This window comes from Colletotrichum abscissum, assembly GCF_030869225.1.
Source record: "Colletotrichum abscissum strain IMI 504890 chromosome Unknown Scaffold_30.1, whole genome shotgun sequence".
NCBI lineage: Eukaryota > Fungi > Ascomycota > Sordariomycetes > Glomerellales > Glomerellaceae > Colletotrichum > Colletotrichum abscissum.
In genome coordinates, this window is record NW_026850210.1 from 17,076 (window position 1) to 42,130 (window position 25,055).

Genomic DNA, 25,055 nt, shown 5'->3' on the forward strand with positions numbered 1-25,055 from the left:
AATTCCGACGCGTTCCGGAGTCTGTTCGATATAAGTGTTAAAGAAGGAAGACTGCCTGCCTGTTGTAGACAAGATGGAAATTCTTGGCAAACAGGGGGTTTTTCTTAGTCAGCAGTGCAACCCCCTCTTCGAGGGATTTCTGCAAGCCATTCTAGTCTGGCAGCCATTTCGATCCTTCACACAACTCACAAATAGCTTACAAGCGATTTGTCGCAAATGCCAGGAAAAGACATTCACTACGAGAGTATCAAGCCAGCGCAGTCCAAATGGCTGAACCCACGCCATCGGAAGACGGCACGTTCAAGAATGTCAGCGTTACAAGCAGCCAAGAGTCTTTGCAACAGTTTCAAGATGACTTCTCGGGGTCCCGCACCAGTCGCCGCGAAATCGTCAAGAGGCTTCACTATACTATCAACCTGCCACCCGTTAGCGAGAAGCGTATGAAGAAGCTCCAGAGTACCCGCGAAGCTGCCGCCAACGACGCTGCCTTTACCCAAGCCATCATGGATCTTTTCCAACTTCTGAGTGATTGGAAAACCAGCGACATCACTCTCGTCGTCAGGGTCGCTTCTCCTTCGGATACAGACGAGGATCTATTTGACTCCTTGGATAGCAGTCACTCTGGCAGCCCAATTTGGGATGTGCGTAACGACTTCCAGTATATCAGCTTCGACCAAACATTGAATATCACGTCGGGCCTCGCACAAGTTCGGGCCATCTCCAGCGTGGATCTTCGAGAAGACTTCAGCAACGTCAAAAGACGACTTCATCCCGCCTGCATCACTACTATATCCCAGGCACTCCCCGACGTCAAGGCTCTAACGTGGGACTGCATCATGCCCTCACGCCGCCTTAAGTCCTCAAGACGAGAAATCCGTCTCGCTCTCGCAGAGACCTTGAAGCAAAGCGCTTTCACCAACCTCAAAAGCCTTGACATTTATCTCGAAGATCCAGACCCGCTGAACGAAAGCTCCGATCCTGGGGCATTTTGTCAGAGTCCCGAGGAAGACGTTCTTTCATTGGCTATAAGCAGAATCTTACAGCTACCTGCAATTGTCAAAGTGCAGCTCACGGGTCTCTGGACTATCGCCCCTGCAGCCTTTGAGGCGGCAACAGAGTTTGGGTCCTTATTAGAGTGGGTAAACATTGAGGCCAGCGGAACAACCCCCGACGGGAAATGGCTTAGCATTGGGGAAGAAGAGGACGATGTGGATCAGAATGAGCCAGACTCAGACTCGGACGCTTCTGAGGCTGTTTTTGACTCGTCGGACTCGGATACGTCCGACTTTGTTCCGGAGCATGAATGGGAACGGGAAGCAGGGAACTTTCCGGCGAACTCGTGGAGGACTTCTATCGATACCGAGGTTTTTTTGCCTTATATACTACCTCTCGTCAAAATCACACTCAAGATGTCACCACTCCGGACTCTAAAATACGAGATTCAAATGCAGCCGTCGCCACTCTTCGTCGAGTATTATGCACCGGGAGTCGAGAATGTCTCGGCGAAAAGAGAGTCAAATCGGCGCGGACATTTCGAACGGGAAAATGCTAGCCGGTCAAGATGGTATTTCACGGTTGTGCAAGGCTTTGACGCGTCCTGGACCGTGCCTCCTGATCTGATCAGTGCAATTGAAGAGACTGGTGGATGCTATTTCTGGGATGGACCTAGTTTTCCTAATTAGTTGCATGCAAATGAATGAAGGGCTTAACTCATCGTCTCGTCCCGACGCTCCTCCAAGGGGAATGTCCATGATATGGTCTGGTCATAGTTCGGCGAGGATAGTTATTTTGTCATTTGAGGTTTGTATCACACATATTGGTGTGAGTACCAAAGCTTGGCTCTCTATTCTTTTCGAACAGGCAGTATTGAATTAACTTGATTACAAGGGTAGACTTCAGGACGCATATACAGTGTACGAGCATCGTCTAAGTTGCATAACCTAAACTATTCTTGAAGCTGTCTACGGCATTGGGTTCACCCATTTACCCTTGATTTCATCATCGTAGACCTTGCGTAGCGCTTGGATGGTGGCTCTCCTCTTCTTCCTATCATCGTCATCCTTTGATGCGTCGGTGCCCTGGAGGACCTTCTCGGCCACCGGGATGTACGTGTCTAGCAACTTGACCAGCTTACCTCCTGCGATCTCAGCGCTGGTCTTGACAAAGCTCAGCCAACTCTGCTGGAGGTTGCGCTTCGTCCAGGAACCCTCGCTAACCAAGTGATCCTCCATGACGTTCAGAGCTATACCCACACGAGTGGCCTGTTCGCGGTACAACGCCGAGAGCTCGGGTTCGAGAAGATACTTGAAGGTGACTACAGTGATCTTCAGCGTCCGGAGTGCTTGATCTAAGGGTGTGCCCTCCATCCACTGGGCCTCCTTCTCCAAGCTGGCCTCTTCTTGGAGTCTAGCGCCGGAGCCAAAGGACTTTTGCTTTTGCCAGTTGACCGGCTCGATGACGGAGATAAACTCCTCAGGGTTAAAACTGGCTGCTGGGTAGGACTGTTGGACAACCCAAGTGATCGGGTTGACCTTGGCTCCGTTGGCATCGAGAGGGTTCGGGGTATAGCCCATCCAATCGCCCGCTTTCATTGCTCGGCAGAGGTCCCTCACCCCACGCCCATCTGCGCCTTCGATACTCAGCCAGCGTTGAAAAGTCTGGGCTTCCAACACGTGCTCGATAACGTATTGCTCATTATCGCCCTTCTTGTTTTTAAGAATCTGCTCTCCTCTTTTCTGGATGCTGCTGGCCACTGTGAAAATGCGATATTAGTTGACGTCGACGAAAAAACGAAAGAAGGGATAGTGTAAGCGTCGAGAACAACTGGTACTTACTATTCGAACAATCAGACCAGTCGTTGCTATCGTAAATGAACATGTCCAAGCGGTTCAACGAGGACCAGTCCAACCAATTGACATTATAGAGTGCAGTACCAGCGCAAACGGCAAGAGTTTTGCCGGCACGCTTCTCCAAGTCGCGGTCAAGGAGGCCCGACTGGTACGCGGGGTTCGTGCTCGAGTTGCTGGTAAAGTCATCGTCGGCAGTAACTGAGCGCTTAGTAACGGCGCCCCACGAACCGTCATCCTCACCCTCGTAGAAGCCATCCACGGCCGTGATCTCATTGCATGCCTTTTGCTTTTCGGCGCCGCCCTTGGGAGGGCATGTCTTCTCCTTGCTGTTGGGCTTCAAGTCTGATTCGTAGGGTATGATTCGCTTTTGCAGGCTGGGGGGCGAGATATCGAATGGCTCAATGTCGGTGATTTCGGTTGAGTTGAAGCCAGAGCCGATCAGGCGTCGCTCTGTTGCCCCTGATGCACACTGCCATTCCTTGCCATTTCCGGGAATAAGATTTTTCTCAATCTGAGTGACCTGTGTCAGCATGATGGAACTTGCTCACGTGGACAGCCATCTCAGGGCCTAGTTACCTGCTTGAATGTGTGCGTCTGAGGAGTCCACTTGAATATCTCGGGAATTTTTGCCTGGGCGATAAGAGACATGCCGGCATCCACACCATAGCCGAAGCCGCAGTCGAGGTCGGAATCGACCCTCATGCGGACCCAGGTGTCAGCCACGAGCTCAACATCGGTGGTGGCGATGCTCCAGACATCGTCGAACTCAAGACCAAAGACCATCGTGGGCATCAAATGAAACTCAACATCTCCGTTGCCTTTCATCTCGGCATCAAAGGTGGGTTCGGCAAGATCTCTCCTGTCAATTCCACGCTTAGCCTCGGAAAGCTCCTTCGGATCGAACTTCTCCGTGTGTTGAGGGTAGGTCTGCTGGATATCCCAGTCAACAATGTTGACTCTGGCTTCGACACGTCCCTCGACCGTGATGTCGGCCTTGATCTCACCTCGAAGATCGAGGCGGGGGCCAACTAGATATTCTGTCAGCGAGCTACTTCAATTTGCATTGTCTCTCAGACATTGGAAGATACTTACGCGAGCCAAATCCAGGAATAACAAAACTGGCGCCTTGGAAATAGATGGGAGCAATGTTAAACGCTTCGGAGTCCCAGTGTAGTGACATCCTAGCGTCGAGGGTGAAGACGGCATTCACGCTTCCCTGCAAAAAGGCCTTTAGCACATATTCAAAGTCTCATGAAACCCACAAAAAACGACCAAATATGCATAAAAACATCTGAGAATAGCAGCGAAAATGGAAACATACCTTGTTGGCGAAATGCAAATAAGACTTGCTGAGATCCAGGCCAGTCTCCGAGTTGAGCGTCGTGATGAGGGCAAACCCGAAAGACGTTGCCATCTTGATGCCGGCAGTCGCGACAGCGTCGATCTTGCCCTTGAACTCACCGCAGTCCCACTCTTCTCGCAATAAGACTGCGGAGAGGTCTTCCTCGTAGAAATGGCGCTTCTCCGTCTTGACGATCTCGACTTCAACGAGACTCTCCAGCCACTCGAGGACGTCGTCACCGAACCATCGCTTATGCAGATCCTTCTTCGACAGACCGCCAAAGTGGTTATCGTCGCGCCACTCCTCTTCGAGCCATCTCTTGTGGTTACCACCGAATTCTTCGAGGGACCTCTTGCGCTTCTTCGATACCGGACGGGTGACGATATGGTCCCAGTAGCCCTCCTGGTTCCTGTGTGGACGAAGGAGGTTAGGATGAATTACTAAATGTGAAGAATAGGGGTACTCACGAATAATCGATACGGAGCTGTGTGTCACCGTACTCTCTAGGAACAAGCTTGAAGTTGTAGCCAAACGTGAGGTCATAGATCACGGGCGGGCTTGCCGTTCGTCGAGTGAGGTGTCCCGGCAACGTCTGGTTATGGGAAACCTCCAGGCTCTCAACGACGGCATACTTGCCCGGTCCGCAGCCCTGATCTTGCGGCATCTCGATGATGGTTCCTGGTGCACCATTTCCGAGGAAAAGCTCTTTGCAGTTGCTATCCTCAGAATCGTTCATGCAAACCATCTGAACAGTCTGCACGCCAAGAGAGTGAGCATCGTTGCAGTTGAAGAGCTCCCAGTGGGAGCCGTCGCGCTTGTCGAGGGTGACTTGGATTTCTGTAGGACTGGCCATGACGTAGAATTGAATGGCAGATTTGTTCGGATCGTCGTTGCTGCCGCCGGTTTGCGAGCCGCCCCAGGTGTCGTCTGTCTTTGTGTTGCCCTTGGTCTTGACATCGTTACCGGTAGGGGGGTCGGGGAACAGGTCTTTCAGGGCGGCCGGGAGGAAAAGGTTAGAGCCACTAGGCGGATCGCAGCAGAAGATACGCGCGCGATTTGGGTCGGGATGCGGGAAGCACATCTCACCACCACCGGCTCCGGCCCAGGTGAGCATGACCTCCGTATTAAGGTCGCAGTGAGCGTCGAAACAACTTCCGGGCTTGCCCTTCCATTCGCAGTTCTTCCACTTCTTGAACTCTTCGTCATCGCAGCACCAGAGACTGATCTTCTTCCACGTGTATTCGTCTAAGGCATCTTCGAGCGCCGTACCCGTGAGACTCTGGAGATGTTTGAGATCGACATCCGGAGACTTTTCGCCAATGTTGCCGTTCCCAAACGCGCCAGAGAAGGTAAGTGCCTTTTGTCCGCTTGGGCACTTTTTTCCATTGTCGTGGAACCTGCACTTGTCGCCGTCGCTGTTCTCGGCCTTGGTTTTGCAGCAGTACATCTTGTTGCCGTCTTCACAGTACTTGCCGTCGCCCCATTTGTTCATTTGGAGGCCGACCTCGCCAAATTCGCAACGGCCATTGCAGGTTGGTGCGTCGCCTTGGCTTCTCCTATATGGCTATCAGCGACAAGGTTTGGGACAATAGACAAAGGTGTAGGTCTTACCATTTACAGTCCTTCGGATCCGGTGCAGAGTTGACGGGACAGCAGAGCGTGCTGTCTTCTTCGGAGGAGTGTCGCGTGAAGAACGTAGCATCTCCACACGGTTGAGTTGTGACGGCCTTGAAGCCAGCTTTGTCGCACTTGCCTCCACAACCAGTGACGTAGCAATTCTGGGCTCCTAGCTGTTCCCATGTGGCCGCTCCATCTTCAGAAAGGGTTTGTCGCAAAGCCAACGCCTTGGTGGTCGGGCCAACGACAGCACCGAGGGCGTCTAGGTTGTCCGTGTCTTGGTCAATCTAGAAAGCAGTCAATACCCAAGCATGATTTCGATGTGCATCCGTGTTCTTCGGGAAGCCAGATGGCATGCATATGCAATGAATGACGGGTGTGCCGACTTACCGACCAGATCAGCAGCCCGCCAAGGCCTTGCTCGTTTGCAAAATCGATCTTGGCCTCGATGGTTTCAGGGTCATCCTAGATGGAGTCAGCATATGCCTTCCTTCACGAAGGCTGACATCAACTTGATGCGATAAAATGACCCCACATACGTAGCTAACCCATTGGTTCTGGTTCCAAACAATGTACTTTATTTGGTGCTCCTTGTCGTAGTACGGCTTGAGATCGTGTTTCTTGATGATATCCTCGATCTCACGGTACGCCAACGTTCCAGAATTTGCAGTGCACTGATTTCAAACTGTCAGTAAATGAAGGATGAACTCATCCATGCTCAAGTGTAAAAACACCAACTTACCGGACCAGGAGCTGCACCTCCGCGAAACTGGCATCCAGGCTTGTTGCAAGCCGGGTCCGTCAGCTCGAAAGAGCGACCGTAGAAACCAATGCCAAGGTTGAGCTTCTCGGGAGGAATGTCATTGCGCCAGTACAGGTCAAGTGCGAGCTTGATCTCAGTGAGATTTGAGTGTGCGAGAACATTAGAACCGATGGGGTTCCAGGCATCCCAAACGCCGTGCAGACTGTCTCAAGTTAGCCAGGAACTGAGCACACCCATGAGTAGATGGCTCCCCGAGACCGGCAAGGTAGGGTTTGTTTCAGAAGCTGCGACTTACTCGTAACCTACAAAATCGAATTAGAAATTTTGGCTTCGGAACGTCATAGGATCGCGAAGAAGAAATACTTACTCATAATGTTCACAAAGTCGACAGCGTCAGTACTTGCCTTAAGATCGAAGTGTCGCAGATACCAGAAGCTAGTCGGCGTAGTGAATGACACAACATAATCAAGGGGTTGGTTCTTGATGGCCTCCTTGAGTTCTTTGAGCAGGAGTGTAAAGTTCTTGCCATCTTCTTCCGCGCCGCCGCGATCATCAGCTCCTGGATATTCCTTCGGGAAGATTGTCAGCGAATTGTAAGACGGACGTTGAAGCAGAGCTCAAACATACCCAATCAAAATCAACACCATCGAAACCATACTAGAATTCAACGTCAGCTAGAATGACCCGGATCAAGGGTCAGGAGATGTTTATCACCTGGCGCATAAAGCTCATGAGATTGCCGATGAACTTGGATCGGTTTGCTTTACTGCTTGCAACATCATGGAAGACGAGCTGGGTTGCACCAGGGTCGTTAAAGGTCCACCCTCCAAGGGCTACCATGACCTTAAGAGCTCGGTTCTGCTTCTTCATGGCGGTCATCTTGGAGAAGAGATTCGGCTCCAGGTCGTCCATTGGAACGATCTGAAAGTCGTTGGGCGAGACGTAGGCGAAGGAAAACATAAGATGAGTCAACGCTCCCACGGGCATTTGGTCGATCGACATGCCATTGCATGCTCGGGAGTGTACCCATGCCTCGTAGTAGCCTTATCAAGTCAGTGATCCAGGCTATCTTCTGATACTGTTGTAAGAAGAGATAACGTACCAACCACTCTTTGACGGACATTTCCGTTGGATGACCCTGACCCTGGCTGGTCGCAATTGCTTTGGCAGCTGGTTTCCTCATCGTCGGTCTTTTTGCAAAAGTCTTCGGTCATGCCGCAAAAGCCAAATGGCGAGCAGCAACTGCATATCCACACACCACAATCAGCATCTATCTCGTGAGATGATTAGAAAGTTGTGAAACTTACACGTTCAGAGGGCACTCCTTGCCCTCTGTTTCGGCATATCGGCCACACTCTGCCTTTGCATCGCAGTTACTCCAGCATTTGTCATTAGGAGATTGGCCGTTTGTACCACAGGCCTCCGGGCCGTAGTTGCACCACCCGGTCTTGGCACAGCAAGCGCCTGTTCATCAATCAACGTTAGATAGAGCCAACTCACGCTGAAAACCGAGACAGAAACTAACCGTTGCCGCAAGGTCTGAATTCGTTACAACTATAGTCCTGCTCTTGAGTCACCTGGCGACCCAACAGCAGATCACGAGTTTGAATCGCTGCCAGTTCGACACTGGTAGGGCAAAGGGGAAGGTTCCGATCCTGAGCTGGTTTGACTGAGTAGTCGAAAGGGCTGCCACAAAAGACATTAGAAACATGTCTCTATAAGCAGAATTCCATTTACGAACTGGTAGGCTTCGTTACGGCATGTTGTGGTTGCCAATTCGGCTTTGGATGGGCCATCTCGGCTGCCGGTAGGAAAAGCATAGGAAAATAGTGAGAAAAGAGAAAGGAAAATAATAACGAATGTAGAGGAAGGAAACTGTCGAAAGAGTGTGTTGTGGCCTGCCATTGTGGCGGCTACGAATGCTGTCTGAACGAATGAATGACAACTAGCAAAGGCAAAATGAAGCCAATTTGTCCTGAGAAATAAACATCATGATTTTGCCCCGACGAGTGAATACTAGAGTACATGTATTCTTACAATCCCTCGGACTTGTCTGCCCCACTACCCTGGAAAGGGTCTTTCGAGGAGACTCTTCGCCTCGAGCACGGAGATTTTCGGACGCTCCCGACGACAGGGGTCTCCATCTGTAGGCTGCAGGTTCGCGCTGATGACTTTCAGGCACCACGCGGGTTCTGCAGGGGAAGTCGACAAGGGTCAGGCGGCCGCCGTGTGCGAGCCTCTGGGTGCCATAGTGGAGTAAAAGTCGCGATAAAGTCGGTCTCGGGACTTGGCACAACCTAAATTAACTTAGCTCACGGAGTAAGCTTCTCTTTCTTAAGCATCGGGAGGAATTAGCGCTTACACGTTGTATTTGCCGCAATCCTTCACTGGGGAGTAAACCCCATCTTCGTTGCGACTAGCATTGGATGCAGAAAACAGGGGAATGGGTATTTGCAACCTGCACAATTCTAATTACCGCATGCCTATGACTGGCCCTGAATCCTTCGCCAAGCCGGACTCGCCATCTTTGGCGAAGAATTCAACGAAATCACACTTCAGTTGGAGTCTAGAGTGCAACTAGTAAGCCGGAAAGTGGGCGTGATGCTCACCTGGTCAGCGCAGCAATCATTTAGAATGCAGGAGGGCTGAAATTGACGGTGTCAGGCAGCATCTTTCACATGAACGCGATCCATTTCGGTCGTTGGCGTCGGTGTTGCCAAGATCGTGGCCGGTATTCATTGCCGCAACGTACTTCAAGTTCATATTATGACTGTGGTCTACCTATGCGCGATTGCTTTCTCCTCGGTTCCTCACCAGAGCCTTTTTGGTCTTCCGTTTGTCCTTTGAGTCTCGAGAATCTCGAACTCCCACAATCCTTATTACTGTCTCCTTGACAGAGCCTCTCGTTTAAGCCGTTCCCGCCAATATGGCGTCCACGCTCTTTCATACCCGGTCTTTGCCGGCCATCACCCTGACATTCACTCTTTTCACTTCGATAACCCTCGGAAGCCAGCTGTTCACCACCAACACTGTGCCAGAGGGGCTAAGCGCAGGATGTTCTAATGCTCTCGTGGCCGATATCCCTTGTGGGAACGGCATCACCCTGTTCACCAGAGGGGAGTATTATCCCCTCACAGACTTAAAAGCGCTTTGCGTGGACTCTTGTGCCTCTGCACTCGAGGCCTACCACGTCGATGTGGTTTCCAGTTGCGCTGCAGATAACTGGCCCGAAGAGATGGAGGTCGACATGCCGCTCGTTATGATCAGCGAGCTGCTGAGATATAACTACAACCTGACATGCCTGACGGACAGCGGCCGCTTTTGCAATAATGTTGCCGCCGCTTTCGCTGCCTCACGCGATCCGGAGGCGGCGAATGTACAAGGTGCTCTGCCTGCCGGCGGCGACTTTGGTGACTACGTGCCGTCTGATACGTGCGACGGCTGCTTGGTGAAGAACCTTCGGTTCCAAGCCGGATCTCCTTACTTTGACGGACCAAGGCTGCAGGCTCAGTCAGTCTACGAGTCTCGCACGGCTGATTGTGGCATCACGGGAGCACCTCTCGTCACTACCACGATCAGTCTGTTCACGTAAGTATTCGTTCTCTTATCGAAATAAATTACCACGACGCGAGGTGTTCAACACATCACAAAATTTTGGAGATAGGAGAACGTTAGCTGACAAACCGTCCGTAGACAAACAACAGCGGCTCCGACGCCCACGCCGACCTGCACAGGAAAGACTTACTCCATTCAGCCAGAGGACGATTGTAATTCCATCTCCGTAGCACAGAGCATTGGAACGGAGTGGCTCCTCTGGGACAACGACTTGCTGGCATTCTGTCACCAGTTCCCTACCGAAGGAGAACTTTGCCTGGTCAACACTTGTGATATCTACACGGTTGTTGAATCTGACACCTGTGACAAGATTGCAAAGGCTCACGGCATGACTGTGACTCAGCTACTATCTTGGAATCCTGTAGGTATTCCCTATTTCTACATGAACGTGGGTTTGTAAAGGAGACTAACTGGCGCAAGTCAATCAACTCTGGATGCTATAATCTCAATCAAACCATTGGCCATCAAATCTGCGTGTCGGTTCCGGGGACTCCTTATGTGGAGCCATCGCAGACAACTTTGCAGCCCTCAATTCCCCTGACTGCTGCGCCGGTTCCCACGAATGTTGCGGCCGAGACGAACACATATTGCGGCAGATACTACACTGCTATCCTTGGAGACTATTGCAACTTAATTGTTATGAAATTCGGAATTTCCATGGACGACTTCTTATTCCTCAATCCCGCAATTAACGAGAATTGTACCAACTTGTACGCCGAGGAGTCATACTGCGTGCAGCCCGTCGGAGACTGTAAGTTTATCCAGACTCACATGCTTTCTTACTCTGAGTGAGTTCTAATCGGAGGTGCCTAGTAAACACGTACACCGGAAAGCCCGGACACATCACCTTCGCGATCACCATGACGGGAACCGCCGAAGACTCTGCAACAACGCTGCCTGACAATATCTGGACGGCTCCAACTCCCACGACGACTCTGCTTCCCATTGCTACCGGAACAAGGAAGGATTGCTACCACTATCTAACGGGAGACGACTGGCAGAAAGACATGACCGGAATGTACTTGGCATCCAACTGCGCTCTTGCCGCCGAGGTCTTTGACGTTACCCTAGAAGACCTCGAAGTCTGGAACCCGAGTACGTCTCATTCATACTTGAACACTATGCGAGCGCAGTCCTCGCTAATCACATTCCTTGGTAGTACTCGGAAACGCATCCGATGATGGATGCTCATTCGAGAGCGGTTTCCGCTATTGTGCAAAATGGTACACTGGCTCAAAGAAGTTCACAAACCCGGATCCGCTGGACTCAAGCTTACCGGCTCGGGTGAGTAAATGTTCCTCTCTGTCTATGAACCTCAGTTCAAATCACTGACTTCTTACTCAGGATGGAATGACAGAAAACTGCACTCAAATTGTTGAGGTTGATACCAACGGTAGCCCTTCATGTTCAGAGATTTTGAGTGAATGGTCTCTGACCATCGCTCAATTCTATGCGTGGAACCCAAGTGTAGGCCCAGAGTGCGGTGGTATGTGGGCAGGTAAGAGATCCAACAAGTTTCTAAGCCCAGAAATAGTGGCATATAGAGAAGCAGAAGAGACTAACTCTCACACAGGGTACTACTACTGCATCAGAACCTCAGATTTCGTGGAACCGTCAGCGACAGCAACCATTACGACTTCAACATCAGCAATCGCTTCGTCGACCGCAGGCCCAACACCTCCTGCAGCAACTCACGACGGCCAACCAGCTAATTGCAACAAGTGGCATGTGGTCACTGGTAAGTCGATTTTTCTGACAATTTGAATCGATTGACTCTTACACATTCTGAACAGGCGGCGACTGCTCCACGGTCGAGGCGGAGTACGGTCTCACGCATGCCCAGTTTCTGGCTCTGAACCCTGCTGTATCAGAAGACTGCCTCACAAACTTCTGGGGTGGTTACGCATACTGCGTCGGTACGAGCGACAGCGTGACCACCACCGGCGGCTCGGGGGTAACCTCCACTTCGGCGCCGGTATCCACTCCGACTCCCACCAACGGCCCCGTTGCGGCACCGTCGCCAAATCAGGCGGGCAACGCGATCGCAACGTGTAACAAGTACGCCCAGGCTCCATCAGGCGACTGGTGTTCAGCCTTCATCGAGAGGTACGGTCTCGCGGCTGCAGACTTTTACAGTTGGAATACGGTGCTCGGAACCAACGGTGAAAATTGTGGCACCAGCTTCTGGGGGACTTATTGGTACTGTATTGGTGTTGCGGCGTAAGATCTTAGTCCCAGCCCCATAGTGTTCTAATTGCCCCTTGAAACCACATCTATCACAAAAATCCATGCGGATGATACCCGTGCTTTCTTACTAGGCGGGTATGCGGCAACTCCTTCGCTCCATATTGCTGATCAGTAAAAACAACCAATCTAGTTGCTTTTGCAGTTCCTTTCAACACTTGTGAGACCAACCTAGGTAGTCGCCTAGGACCTTGCCAAAAGGTTGTGAAAGGCAACGTGATAGTTGCCTTACCTGCACCGTAATTTCTTTCGGGCTAGATGACTGTGATGTGTTATGATTATCAGCTAAACAGCATCGTACTGATGTGACATCGTCTGCGAGTGTTTGAACCATATATCTTGGCACGTTACGAGCTTGACGTTTATGACGCTCTCGGGAACAGCCAAGCAACTTGAAACCGGCTGCTTTATGTTATCAACTCAATCTGTTGCTCTACTCTACAGATTGCAATTATTCTTAGTCTCAGACTCCTGACCGTTGTCGAAGCCGAAATCAATACTCTACAAACATTATTATTGGAATCATTTATTCTCCCGTCACAGTCCTCCACTTCCAGATGTTCCACTAAATAGGTTGCTGATTCATCAGCCTCCATTCTCCCTCTGATTCATTCCCTTTCACTATTCTCAGATCACTTAAGAGGGCATGGCTCAAAGGTATGCATCACCTCTAGCTAATCCTTCTACTGCGCCAGGAAATGATTCAAGGCCACTTTCTCAAGTCCGTCAGTGTAGAGTTGCAACACTCCCCATGACTCTGCGCTCTTTCAACATAGTGTTGTAAACGCTTGGTCTTGTTTTTGCTGTGGTGCCCTAAGCTCTTCCGGGTATGGTCTGTTTTCGATGCGTGGCAGCTCTTATTCAGACCTGTCCCTCAAGGTGATCACGTAGTGCACTGTAAGATATATTGACAAGACGATTCACAAGATCGACTTTACTTTGTGTTACCCATATGGCTATAAGAATAGCAAGCACATCAATGCTGCAGCACAAAAGGTCCAAAGCCGGCAGTTAAGGAGCGGGGTACCTAGGTAAGGAAGGAAGAACTTTGTCATTCAGCCGTCAGCACTAAGCAATTTCCAGTATATTCTGGCCTTAGTCAAGCCTGAAGGCCAGGCGTTTCATCCCTGGGGTTTTAATAAGGTATCGCGTCTCTCCTCTTTCCTTTTTTGAGCAAAACTTCTTCAAGTTTTTCCCGGATCCTCCAGCTGTCAACGCTTCACAATGACTACTCATATCCCCTCTATCTACAAAGCCATCTTCCTCTACTGGGACCCACCGTGCGCGCTCTGGGGCGCGTTCATGTCCTTCTTCACGCGTGACTGGATGCTTGACCAGTTCTTCCTCGAATCCCACACCGGAACGCGCGATGCAGCCCACGACATGCTCCTCTACCAGGGTGGCGGAGCTCTGGTTGGCTGTGCTATCCTCAATGGCATACTTCTACGATACACGCAAGACATTGGAGTATGGAAGATCGCGCAAGCCGCTATTCTAGCTATTGACCTTTCCCTTCTTGCGGGCACCTACGAGGTGTTTGGGAAACAAGGCCGTCTCTCCCCAATGACGTGGCAGGTTGGGGACTGGGTTGGGATGATCATCACGATTGGAGTGACGGTGGCGAGGGTCTCGTTCCTGGCCGAGCTTGGCTTTAAGAAACAGAAGTTGAAATAAAGAATACGAGTGTGACTGTTCAAGTCGAAGGAGATACCTCTTAGTAGCTGATTGAAATCGCGCCAATTAATTTGGCATGAGGAATCGTGGGGTAGGGCAGGTTTGCACGATGAGGAGATATTGGTGATCGAATACCAATGCCATATGACGGCTCATGCGAGTGGTTCACAGGCATCTCGGGAGGGATTAGACATCCTTATATAATGTACTCGACATTGCCTACTAAGTTTGACTTTGCGTATCTATATAAAATAACAATATATCCTAGGTCCTCATACACTACCCTACCTCAGGAGTGTTCCAGTCTTATCGAAACAAGAATCGTAATTTATGTATATGCAAGCCATTCTGTCACACAGCAAGACGTGGAGTGGTTGGGACATAGTGCAATATTAGACACGTTTTTTTCGAGTTGTTCTTGATGTTATCAATCATTACTGCTTCCCAACACCTTATCACTACATACAAGTTCCCTCATAATCATACCTTGGTGGATCTATAGTGGTCGTATCTGAGTACAGCATTGAGAAGAACCTGCGCTCCGTTACCGCAGTCCGTCGGCGAGCAATACTCAGTAGGGTTGTGGGTTATTCCCTCTCTGCATGGAACGAATATCATCGCCGTGGGCACCATCGTAGAGGTGTGCACACTGTCGTGTCCAGCGCCACTATACATCCTTCTCGTCAGTGATCCTGCCTGTTCTCCGAACAACGACTCGCTTCCCTTCTCGATGCATTCAATACAATCCTTGTCAAAGTTGGCAACCTTGGCATCTGAGTCGACCTTCCAAGAGACAGTGCAACCACGACCACGAGTGCATCCCGCAGTGACTGTTCCAACATTCTCGCCCCTCGCAATGCTCTCAAAATCTCTTCGAAGAAGCTCTTCCATTTTGTTGATATTCTCATTCTCACTAGATCGCAGGTCCAGTGAGAAGGTAACGACCCCAGGAACGGTATTTGTGCTTCCGGGCTCCAGGGAGAGGAGGCCAGTGGACGCCAACGATTTGAACTCGGTAGCGACTTGATGTGACCGCAGAATCATTTGCGCACTGGTCAATAGAGCATCGGACCGGTTCTCAAAGTTAGTGGCTCCTGTATGACTGTCTCGGCCCCCGACGGTGATAGTGAACCATTTGCTGGCCTGGACTCCCTGGACAACACCGATACATTGATTGGATGCCTCAAGAATGGGCCCTTGCTCTGAATAATCATGTCAGTATGCGGTCACTTCTCGGCAAGACATCAGATTGCGTACCGATATGAAGCTCGAAATGAGCTGCCATGGGCGTTGCGGTGTAGTGCGCAGGTATGGCGCCCAAGTAACCTATCCTCTCCAGCTCGGACCTGACTGTGACATTTGCATCTTCGATATCAGCGATTCGATGTGTGCTGTTGACATCTGTAATGCCAGCCCACACAGCAGAAGCCATCATGCACTGTGGAAATCTTGCGCCCTCCTCACTGCGTGCTGTAAGCAATTACATCAATGATACCTGACTAAAGCCAGCACTTACTTGGTCCAGTCAACAACACCAACAGGGTACTCGGTTTCGGTTCCAGACTCATGCAGAGCTCTCAAGGCTGCAACTCCTCCGAGAACACCAAGGATACCGTCGTATCTGCCGCCAGCGGGTTGCGTGTCCAGGTGAGAGCCCATGAACGTAGGGTAGCCTTCTCTCCTGCCAGGCCGAATAGCGAAGATGTTGCCCATAGCATCCACCTGCACCTTGCAACCGTACTTCTTGACCTCTTTGATAAACCAATCTCGTACCATTTTATCTGCATCACTCAACGCTAGCCGGGCCATGCCGATCTCGGTCGGGGCGCTATTCCATTGTCAGCTTTTGTGATCTACCTGAAAGCGAGAGGACATGGCGCAGGCATACTCTCCCCATCTCTGTCCCCCTCCCCATTGAGCTGTGAGATGTATGTCATTCATCAGCCGTTGCCTATCTATAACCACTGTGGCTACAGGGCTGGCCCGCGACAGAATCTGGGCAGATGTAGTCATGGTTGCCGTCGTAGACATGTTTGCGGAGCGAAATGCGATGTCCCCTTTTCTTAGGTTCCGCTTATACAACTTGAAGGAAAGATGCAGTCGAATGGCTGTGTGAAGAGGAACAAAATCATGCTAATTTGTGCCTCGATATTTATCTTCTCAAATACATACACGGCTCGATGATCTACCGAGTATGAGCACTAGTACGGATAGTTGACTCCTGAACGTATTCTATCGTGGTACCATACCCACAAATTATTCGGCGAATTTGTCTCCACTACGATTCATTAACAGATTCGGCGGATTCTAGTTCCATAGTTTCGGCGAACACGAAACCTGACTGGTCAATTGCTTCTACGCCGGTTCCAAACGACCGCTTATCAACGGCTAATATAGCAGCCTAGATTTGTTATCAAGGCTTATTGTTGAACTGACCCGGCGAAACTTATCAACAGATACGGGTAATGCCGATAAGCTCGTTCAACATCATCGTTGGAGTTATCAACTATGCTGTCTTCAAAAAGGACAGCGGGGTCTCAACTCGAATCTCATCAAGTCCAATCACTTTCACCTCCCAGATACAATAATCATGGAGCACACCAAAGAAGCCAATATCAACTCTGACTTCATTCCGAGCAACATTACCGATTCACCACCTCCAACCATGGGTGAAAGCTCGATCTTGATCGATCCGGTCCTAGAGAAACGCGCCATCTCAAAATTCGACAAGTACATGATGCCGCAAATGGCGTTGCTTATGCTCATTGCATATCTTGACCGAACTAATATTGGTTTGTGAAAATTGCATCGCGTCCAGTCTTGTGGCCGTTGGTATTAACACGAGCTCTTGGCAGGAAACGCTCGAGTTTTTGGTTTCGAACAAGACTTGGGGCTCGTTGGAACACAGTTCAATGACCTGTCAACCTTATTCTATCCGACCTACGTCCTCTTCGAGATCCCCTGGGTCATGGCGGTTAAGAAATGGGGAGCTAACGCAGTCCTTGCTGTCGCCATGATCGGATGGAGTGTTGTTACTATCGCAACAGGGTTCATCCACAACTATTACCATGGAATTGCTGTCCGCCTCCTCCTGGGAGTTTTCGAGTCCGGCCTCTTCCCTTGTCTTGCTTTCCTGATTTCGACCGTCTACTCCCGGGCTCAGCAAGCCAAGCGCATTGCCGTGCTTTACGGTGCGATTGCCCTTTCAGGTGCTTTTGGTGGCCTCATTGCCTACGGCATCCAGACAATGGGTTCTAAGGCCGGACTCGAGGCCTGGCGCTGGCTGTTCATCATCGAGGGGTGCATCTCCATCGTGATTGGCCTGGCTCTCTGGGTCACGCTACCGTTCGACTCTGAGAAGGCATGGTTCCTCAACGAAGAGGAGCGCTACGTCATGAGCATGCGTGTCAAGAGAGATGTGGCCTATAAGGGGGAGAGAAAATTCGAGTGGAAGTATGCCAAAATGGCTTTTACGGAGCCCATTATCTACATTGCCGCCATCGGCATGTTCTGCTCGTCCGTTCCGCTATTCGGCTTCACCACCTTTTTGCCTACTCTCATCGTTGGTTTTGGGTAAGTCTCTTTTCTAGCTTTTCTCCCAGTGCCATTGAAAGTATGCATCTCACACATAGTAGATATACTTCCCTCCAGGCGAACTATCTCTCCATCCCGGTGTACGTCTTCGCCTGCATGTTTCTGTGTCTCGTCGCTTGGCTCTCGGACAAACTCAACAAGCGCGGCATTCTCGCCATGATCGTTCCAATTCCTGTCCTTGTTGGCTATGCGATCACCGTCGGCACTAGCAACCACGGCGCAGACCTCTTCGCCATGTTCCTCGTTGCTGCTGGTGAGTCCGGTTCGCGCCCTACTGAAGCTATCCAGCTCCTAATATGTCATAGGTGTCTATCCTTACAACACCCTTGTCGTCACTTGGGTGACAAATAATCTTCCCACCGACCACGTGCGCTCAATCGGTATCCCTTTGCTCATCTCCATCGCCAACGCCTCGGGAATTCCCTCATCCCAGATTTATCCGAAGAAGGACTCGCCGCGCTACATTATGGGCAACGCAGTCTCGCTCGCTATGGAGGCTATTGCTCTGGTTGCGGTCGGACTCATCCACATCCTCGTCCGTAGGAGAAACGCAAAGCAGGTTGGAAATGTATCTGGAGGTCTCCGGCTCGCGGTGTGAATGTGATCAGTGCTCATTCACTAGTACTGCGGTGCCCCAGGAGAACATGTGGAGGTGCCCGACACAATCTGATACATAGACATATCAAAAGTATCTTGCCATGAGCGCCGGGACTCGCTTGTGCACGTGTTGACCCACAGTTGCCGCTGAGATTTGCAGTGTCGGTCGTCCTAGAAGCCGTTTTGTAGAAACGCTCCAGCAATCATGCTTAGGATAGCGATGTGCAGCAGCTTCTGTAAGGTGGGTCCCAAATTTGATGTGCGCGGATTATGAATGCTGATGAGATCTCGGTAGTTTGCTTCCATCCGTGGGCACGATGCCCAAACGTTTGGGAAACCAGTGTATAGCGAGCATATAACAGTGCAATGTCGACTTCATGTCGAGTCTTTGATTACTTGTGCTACATATCTGTTAATCCTAAAGATCTTGTTCATGTTTGACCAGTACATCGCATCCAACCGTAGAATCCCAAGGCTCATGTCCTCGAAGCTTTGAGACTGGTGTCGCAATATTTGCCGCCACTTGTCGATCAGAATCTTGCACGTTTTTGCGTGCTGCACGCTTGGTGATTGGACAAAGAGTAAGGCAAGAAAGCTTGAGGTTATCGCCCAACCAATGCGAGACCCTAGGTTAGCCCACTAATTAGACATGTGCTTGTAACTGCGTACTTCCTGGCACAAACATGAGGCGTTACTTACAAGCATACCAGAAACCGGCAAAATCCCAAGACATCAGCTCGACGGTGAATGTGCTGATAATCCTCGCACAGTTTTCGGCAGCACATATAATCAGCTCTATCTCGTTTCGCAGACTCTCGCCCAGTTCCGGTCCAGTCATGTTGGCATCCGAGCTACTACAAAGATCATCTGTCTGTGAAACTGCATTCGAGACAACTTCCAGGTCGATTTTGCCCAGTGGCCGAAGCAAAGCTCGGTAAAGTAGAATTTCGAGAGTCAGATACGCGAATTTGAGGCAGGCTGCCGAGCTTGGTGCGGCGGGAGCCACCCTCTCGGGATCTATCTTTGGTGTCTTTAAATAGATAGGAAGACTGGCATACCACAGCTTGAGCTCTTCACGAAGAGGTTTGATAGCCCTGATGGAGCCAGCAAGGTCATCGGCGAGCTTCTCAGTAGCCCGTATCGTGCTGTGCGATTTCTCTCAGCGCATGTAAGCAACAAACAACGGGCATCAGAGGACTTACTAAAGACAACGGTATATATTGTCGGCAATAATGGTCAAAGTTGCGAGTCGCTGGGATATCATACCCTCATCGGACTCATGTGTTGCAAGTCGCAGCTTTTCCGCGAAATCGTTTGCTTTCGTATCATCGCCAAGCCCAAGAAGCATTTCCTCAACCTCAAAATCCAGTGAAGTGAGCTCCGACACATTCCACTGATCTGGTGCGATTATAGCAGGCCTTCCCAACAAGAGACTTCTCCACGTCGCCTCGGAGAATGTCATCCACCACAAGCGGCGTCGAAGCCGCTTTTCCCACGGCGGTATTGACCATGAACTGCAGTCCAGGTGCAGCGCTAGGCTCGTGGCTAAGCCAACGACAGAGGCGATCATAGACCAGGCGAAAGACGTGTCCGCGGATACATGCTGCACTCCTACTCGGGGTTTATGAAGATACAGTAATGCGCTTGAGATGGTAGATAGTTTCGGGGTATGTAGCGTAGTCTGAATCCCGTCATAGACAATTTGCCATAGTCTTTGGGCGGAAGGTTTCTTGTAGACACTGGAGACGCATAGTATGTCATCGTATGCAGTGAAAGGGAGCGCAGAAGCGTATATAGCGGCCAGCAGATAAGTTGGCAGTGGAGCATGTCCCGGGGACGCAGACTTGAAATGTCCATCAAAGGCAGTCACTATTTGTGACCGAGAAATAACTGGAAATGCTGGGTAAACATATTGTACGAACCTGGACAGTTAGGGTCATGATGCTTGGTGGAAACGGGGCAGGCTTACAATAGAACAAGTCTCCGTCCGACATCTTCACTCACCAAGTCGTTCAGTTCCTTTCTCACTGACTCATAATTATATAAATGATTGGTAGGACCGAGGCGTCTAAGCTCATCACTCAACTCATTTGAAGTTAGAAGGAATTGGACCGGAACATTGTTTTCATCTGATCTGGGATGTTCTGTGACCGAAGAATGGTCGCGATGGAAGGGGGTCCCGCTCTGCGTCCTTCGATATATCACTCGAAGAAACGGAAATTCGTCTGCGTCGTTATACAAGTAATGCCGGAGAAGATAAGGGTCCGACTCTCCCGAGAGACCAAAGTACGCGCTCTGGAACTCAGGTCTTTGGTCGATGGTAAAAGCAGCATCGTTCAGATTAGACGACTGTGCCCAGCCATCGTGTGGTTCTGTCGAGAATCTAATCCCGATCTCGTGCGCGGAATTCGCGCCATTTGACGAGGCTTCAAATGTTGGCAGTGGAGCTGCTCGCTCGGGTGTCTCGAAATCATGCTGATGAAGGACTTGAGAATTCGCAAGCGGGATTCCATCAAACTGCATCAGACCAGCGCCAATAGCAGTGCTCGCGAATTGTGTTTCATCTGGCGGAGGGCTGCCCCAGATCCTTTCATCGGTGAAGCCCCCATATATCGCGTCCTCGTCCGCGGGGTGCTGGCTGTAATGGTCATTCGTATGGTCTCCAAGGGAGCCCTGAACAATGTCGCTGGCTAGATCTCCTGGCAGGATTGTTGAAGTGTCGAAGCCGACTCCAGCTTGTCCGAGGTCTTCCAACCCGTCGCAATCATTGGGACTACCCCCGGACAGAGAGGCGGTTGCCGACTCATGAGTGAGAGCCGACTCGAGAGTGGGATCATCGAGAAAGCTGCAGCGTTCGCCTCGTTTGCGGCACATTATGCAAGATGTGTCTTTTCCCGCGCGGCGGCATGAAGTCTTACGCGCACGGCAAAGCATGCACGGCCGATTCCTCTTTGAACGATATGGCCGGCGTTGCAGGGCGTTGGGTGTAGTCCGCATGAGTGCGAAAGTTGGGTCCATGATGCATGCTTGAACGGGAGACGGTACGTACGTCTTTATGCGTTCGAGGAGCCACCTCGGTCATTGCCACATTGAATGCTTTGGGCTGGGCTATTTCAACTGCCGCTTTCTCAATGCATCAGATCGAAGGTTGTAATTTGTCAGTTGTCGGACCAAGGTGGAAAGCAAGACATGGAACGATCACCCTCCCCACGGGGCACTCTTGAGACTCCACAGATAGGCGAATTCTTTTTCCGTCAGGCGTCTATCGGCCCATCCGTCATTCCAGTATGTAACTATGCCTTCTAAAGTAGGCCAGTAGAGGCGCGCCCTAACCACTTGTGGATAAACTCATCCCGCCCAAAATATTTTGTAAACCCTTTGTTTTACCACAATAAACTCGGATCCTGGAGATATAGATCACATACATATACCCAAGGCTGACACTGGTCGTAGTCCGCCTATGAAGCGTCCTATGAGGGAAGAAAAACTCGAGCTGCCAATTCTAGACGCGGAAGTCGTGTAGTAATCAGTCGATTTGATGGAGCTGTTCGTGCAGCTCTTTGTCTCTAATAGCCTTGAATGACTAGGTGTCTCGGTAGGTACTTTGGGGGATGCCCCGCGAGGTGCACTTCTGGCTTGTTGAGCCTGTAGGGCAGCATACCAGGACACCCTTGGTGTCGTCCCCGCTTCCCCTAAAGAGTCGGTAAGAAATATGGTCAGCCAATTTTCAACTTTTTTCAGCGACCAATATGCTGAAAGGGGTTAGATGCGAGCGACTTACGCATCCGCTCCTGTCATAGGCCACCATCTCCTCCAAAACCAGCCTTAGGTTCAAGCTGCGAGAGCTTGTGGCCAGACTATGCTGTGGGCGTCGGTGTCTAAAAGAGTCCTGAATCTATATCCACTGTCTTGGGAGCTTAGTTAGTGGTACCACTTGTTCTGCAGGGAGATATTTCTCGAACCTCCTTGGCTCAATACGTGCGAGACCAACTTATCAATGACTCTTTTCCAGTTCATTGCAAAAGAGACTGATCTTGCCTTACTAACACCGGCACCTTTACTGATGAGACGACATTCAAGTGAAGCTTTTGCTATTTGTTCCGTGGGAGTTTGGCATCTCAACAATCCATGACGCTGGCAGGCTAACTTGGGAGCAAGTGAATTTTAATCGGCCGACAGGTAAATGAGTGTACTGCAGCTTGATTCTAATCTCCAAGTTTTGTGTTTAGCGCCGGTGGCTTGTCTTTGATGTTGCGATCAAACCAATTAACCAGCTCGGAGTCCCTGGCGCAGACGAGAATCTGTGCTCGATTTGAGGGGGCATTTCCCCACGTTTTCTCAACTCCAACACATGTGGGTATTGCAATTTCAACACTTGGCTGATTGGCTAAGAATACCACCATGTGGAGACGAGCTGTCTTTAGGGCTGATTCCAGCTGGGGACGTCGACCAGACTTTGCCGGGCTTTAACTCTTCTCCGCAACATCACCCGACCTTTCGGAATAGAGGTATCCCATCACTTGTGCAACTGGACTTGTGCAACTCTTCTGTCAGCAGCCGACTGCGGATCGGTAACAAGTACCGACATGGAAATTGTTTGGCAGGCCTCTGCGAGCCAGAACGCTAAACGCTCTTCCCAAGATAAGTCTATATAATTCCTCCTGTGTCCATGTCCTCTCGGCAAAATCACTCCCAACTAACCCAAGCCATTCACCCTGTCAAGGCTGCCGTGCACGAAAGAAACGGTGCTATCATGTCGGTGTCACCGAAAGACCATACGCCGCCAGACGCGGCGAAAGGTCAATCACAGACCCGGTTGACCAGGCATCGAATACTCGAGACTCGAGTCCTAGTCCGAGCCGTGTCAGTCTGTACAACCCAGAATCCGTCTTGACAGATCTTTCTATGGATTCTACAGGGGCAAGACTTGCGGACAAGGCTGGCACTTGCCAAGTGCATTCACGTCGCAAAGAGAAAGACTTGAATACATCTGAAGAAGGTATTTCTCTAGAGGAAAGATCTCTTCGCCAGCGCAATTGGTACGATCGTCACCGTCTCAATTCCAGGCGGCCTGAAATTTCAGACAATCAACGAAGATATCTTGAGGAAGAGGGTGCTTACCTCGAATTGCCAAAGTCGACGACTGACATCCTTCTGCCAATTTACAACATGCTCTTAGATGACCTCATTCCAGTACTAGATGGGGCTGCAATATTTCGGGACTACAGTAACGGGCAGGCATCCATATTTCTCCTCAGAGCAGTCTCCCTCATTGCCTGTAAATTCAGACAGGCAGCCCCATTTCTGAGAATCTGTGAGGATGGCGCTATCCTGGATCAGAGACATTTTGCTTCTATATTACTCAAAGGTCTTGATGTCTCTATCAAGGCAGATCTCGAGCCCGACCGGATCACCAAAGTTCAAATTTTAGCCTTGATGCACCTACACAACGACGGCCTGAGTGGACTAGACCGCTCCTCAGGGTATCTTTCCCAGGCTATATCCGAAGCGTGGGCAATCTCACTGCACGTAAAGGTTCCCGTTAATTCCGACCAGGAGCGTTGCGATTTTTTGTGGTGGACACTACGAAATTTTGATCGGCTGAACAAGCCCGTCATGGGCGCTGCTCCGTTCATGATTGATGATACAGACATTGGAGTTGAACGCATTGCTCCCCGAAAGGATCACTACCGGTCCCAGCTAATGGCCATATCTCTCTCTCTCGGAGATTTGATGAAAACGGCAACTAGGATTTACAAAGCTAGCTCAACAGCAACGGACGACGACTTTGATGCATTTCCGACATTCTCTGAGCTGACCACTAATGTTTGCATGGATGGGTTCCAGAGATCCCACAGATGTAAGTAACTCTGGAGCTTGAAGTAAAGCGTTGTGACTTTCTCTGATTCTAGTCTCTTAGTGTACTTACAAATTTGGTACCACGTCGCCGCGATGCTCTCCTGTCGCTATAGCGGGCCGGAGAGCGTCCAGTATCAGCGACGACTATCTTCTGCTGATAGTGTACTGCGCATCGTCTGTCTGGAAGAGCCTGCCAATCTCCCGCCTCTTCCTCTTGTACCTTATGCTATGTCAATGTCTACCACGGTGGTCTATCGCGCTCTTAGGGATGGCGAGCGAGCACCAGAAGAAGCGTACAAAGATCTTGGAGCATGTTACGATAACCTCGTCATCCTCAGTCGACTTTGGACCAGTGCAAAGGGAGTTGCTAGGTTAGTGAGGCGTCTGCAACAATTTACCAGGCCCAGTGCACCTCCCATTCGAACCACAGAGGGCGCCCCGTGCACTTGCGACGACACACATCAACACGCAAACGTCACTAGGAACCCAATCAGCAACTTGAATAACCTTCAACGACATGGACCAACCCAAGATGTGACTGGAAGCTCAGTGTTACCTGTTTCGAGCTTGGTGCAGCCCAGTGAGGCCTTTCTGCCACCAGATGAATCCACAGATGATGATGGTCAATCGGGTCACCGGGCTGCCACTTGGTTCGTTGATGGGCTATCTTACTCTCATTTTGACAGGGCCTTTTATGATTTCTTCGATTACGGCATGCCCAGCCTTTTTCGCGATTTGGCAACCTGGGATTTTCTCCAATCAGACGCGAATGATGATCTAGAAGTTTCATCATTAAACCATTAGATACTCACGAACCTAACCACTTCTTACGAAGAAACCCCTTCTTATCTTGATGCTCTCGTAGCCTGATGCCTTTCAAACCAATCCTTGAATCTCCGGC

General features: G+C 50.5%; 8 protein-coding genes across 8 annotated transcripts; 5 read left to right on the plus strand and 3 right to left on the minus strand.

Annotated features, from left to right (window-relative positions):
• Positions 1-266: 266 nt before the first annotated feature.
• On the plus strand, positions 267-1,682 carry CABS01_11106 (uncharacterized protein; the record flags this gene model as incomplete). The annotated part of the gene is made up of 1 exon (XM_060544461.1): positions 267-1,682. The coding sequence occupies one exon, from the start codon at positions 267-269 to the stop codon at positions 1,680-1,682; it is 1,416 nt and encodes a 471-aa protein (XP_060397709.1).
• Positions 1,683-1,961: 279 nt separating this feature from the next.
• CABS01_11107 (glycosyl hydrolase family 18) lies at positions 1,962-8,367 on the minus strand (the record flags this gene model as incomplete). The annotated part of the gene is made up of 18 exons (XM_060544462.1): positions 1,962-2,752; positions 2,835-3,360; positions 3,426-3,877; positions 3,942-4,065; positions 4,171-4,600; positions 4,659-5,747; positions 5,803-6,095; positions 6,199-6,273; positions 6,348-6,482; positions 6,551-6,773; positions 6,867-6,873; positions 6,939-7,140; positions 7,199-7,228; positions 7,286-7,614; positions 7,674-7,813; positions 7,879-8,035; positions 8,097-8,257; positions 8,309-8,367. The coding sequence occupies 18 exons, from the start codon at positions 8,365-8,367 to the stop codon at positions 1,962-1,964; spliced, it is 5,223 nt and encodes a 1,740-aa protein (XP_060397710.1).
• Positions 8,368-9,497: 1,130 nt separating this feature from the next.
• On the plus strand, positions 9,498-12,410 carry CABS01_11108 (LysM domain-containing protein; the record flags this gene model as incomplete). Its single annotated transcript, XM_060544463.1, has 8 exons — positions 9,498-10,159; positions 10,265-10,547; positions 10,607-10,937; positions 11,000-11,281; positions 11,346-11,470; positions 11,531-11,684; positions 11,760-11,924; positions 11,980-12,410. 8 exons carry the CDS (start codon positions 9,498-9,500, stop codon positions 12,408-12,410), a joined length of 2,433 nt encoding a protein of 810 aa, XP_060397711.1.
• A 1,244-nt stretch (positions 12,411-13,654) lies between these two features.
• On the plus strand, positions 13,655-14,104 carry CABS01_11109 (uncharacterized protein; the record flags this gene model as incomplete). The annotated part of the gene is made up of 1 exon (XM_060544464.1): positions 13,655-14,104. One exon carries the CDS (start codon positions 13,655-13,657, stop codon positions 14,102-14,104), a length of 450 nt encoding a protein of 149 aa, XP_060397712.1.
• Positions 14,105-14,584: 480 nt separating this feature from the next.
• On the minus strand, positions 14,585-16,135 carry CABS01_11110 (uncharacterized protein; the record flags this gene model as incomplete). Its single annotated transcript, XM_060544465.1, has 4 exons — positions 14,585-15,306; positions 15,362-15,567; positions 15,621-15,932; positions 15,993-16,135. The coding sequence occupies 4 exons, from the start codon at positions 16,133-16,135 to the stop codon at positions 14,585-14,587; spliced, it is 1,383 nt and encodes a 460-aa protein (XP_060397713.1).
• A 559-nt stretch (positions 16,136-16,694) lies between these two features.
• Positions 16,695-18,296, plus strand: CABS01_11111 (uncharacterized protein; the record flags this gene model as incomplete). The annotated part of the gene is made up of 4 exons (XM_060544466.1): positions 16,695-16,896; positions 16,960-17,677; positions 17,740-17,951; positions 18,004-18,296. The coding sequence occupies 4 exons, from the start codon at positions 16,695-16,697 to the stop codon at positions 18,294-18,296; spliced, it is 1,425 nt and encodes a 474-aa protein (XP_060397714.1).
• Positions 18,297-18,670: 374 nt separating this feature from the next.
• CABS01_11112 (fungal specific transcription factor) lies at positions 18,671-21,320 on the minus strand (the record flags this gene model as incomplete). Its single annotated transcript, XM_060544467.1, has 5 exons — positions 18,671-18,921; positions 18,995-19,440; positions 19,498-20,217; positions 20,535-21,140; positions 21,214-21,320. 5 exons carry the CDS (start codon positions 21,318-21,320, stop codon positions 18,671-18,673), a joined length of 2,130 nt encoding a protein of 709 aa, XP_060397715.1.
• A 1,644-nt stretch (positions 21,321-22,964) lies between these two features.
• Positions 22,965-24,958, plus strand: CABS01_11113 (uncharacterized protein; the record flags this gene model as incomplete). The annotated part of the gene is made up of 3 exons (XM_060544468.1): positions 22,965-23,158; positions 23,215-24,155; positions 24,216-24,958. 3 exons carry the CDS (start codon positions 22,965-22,967, stop codon positions 24,956-24,958), a joined length of 1,878 nt encoding a protein of 625 aa, XP_060397716.1.
• Between the last annotated feature and the right edge of the window lie 97 nt (positions 24,959-25,055).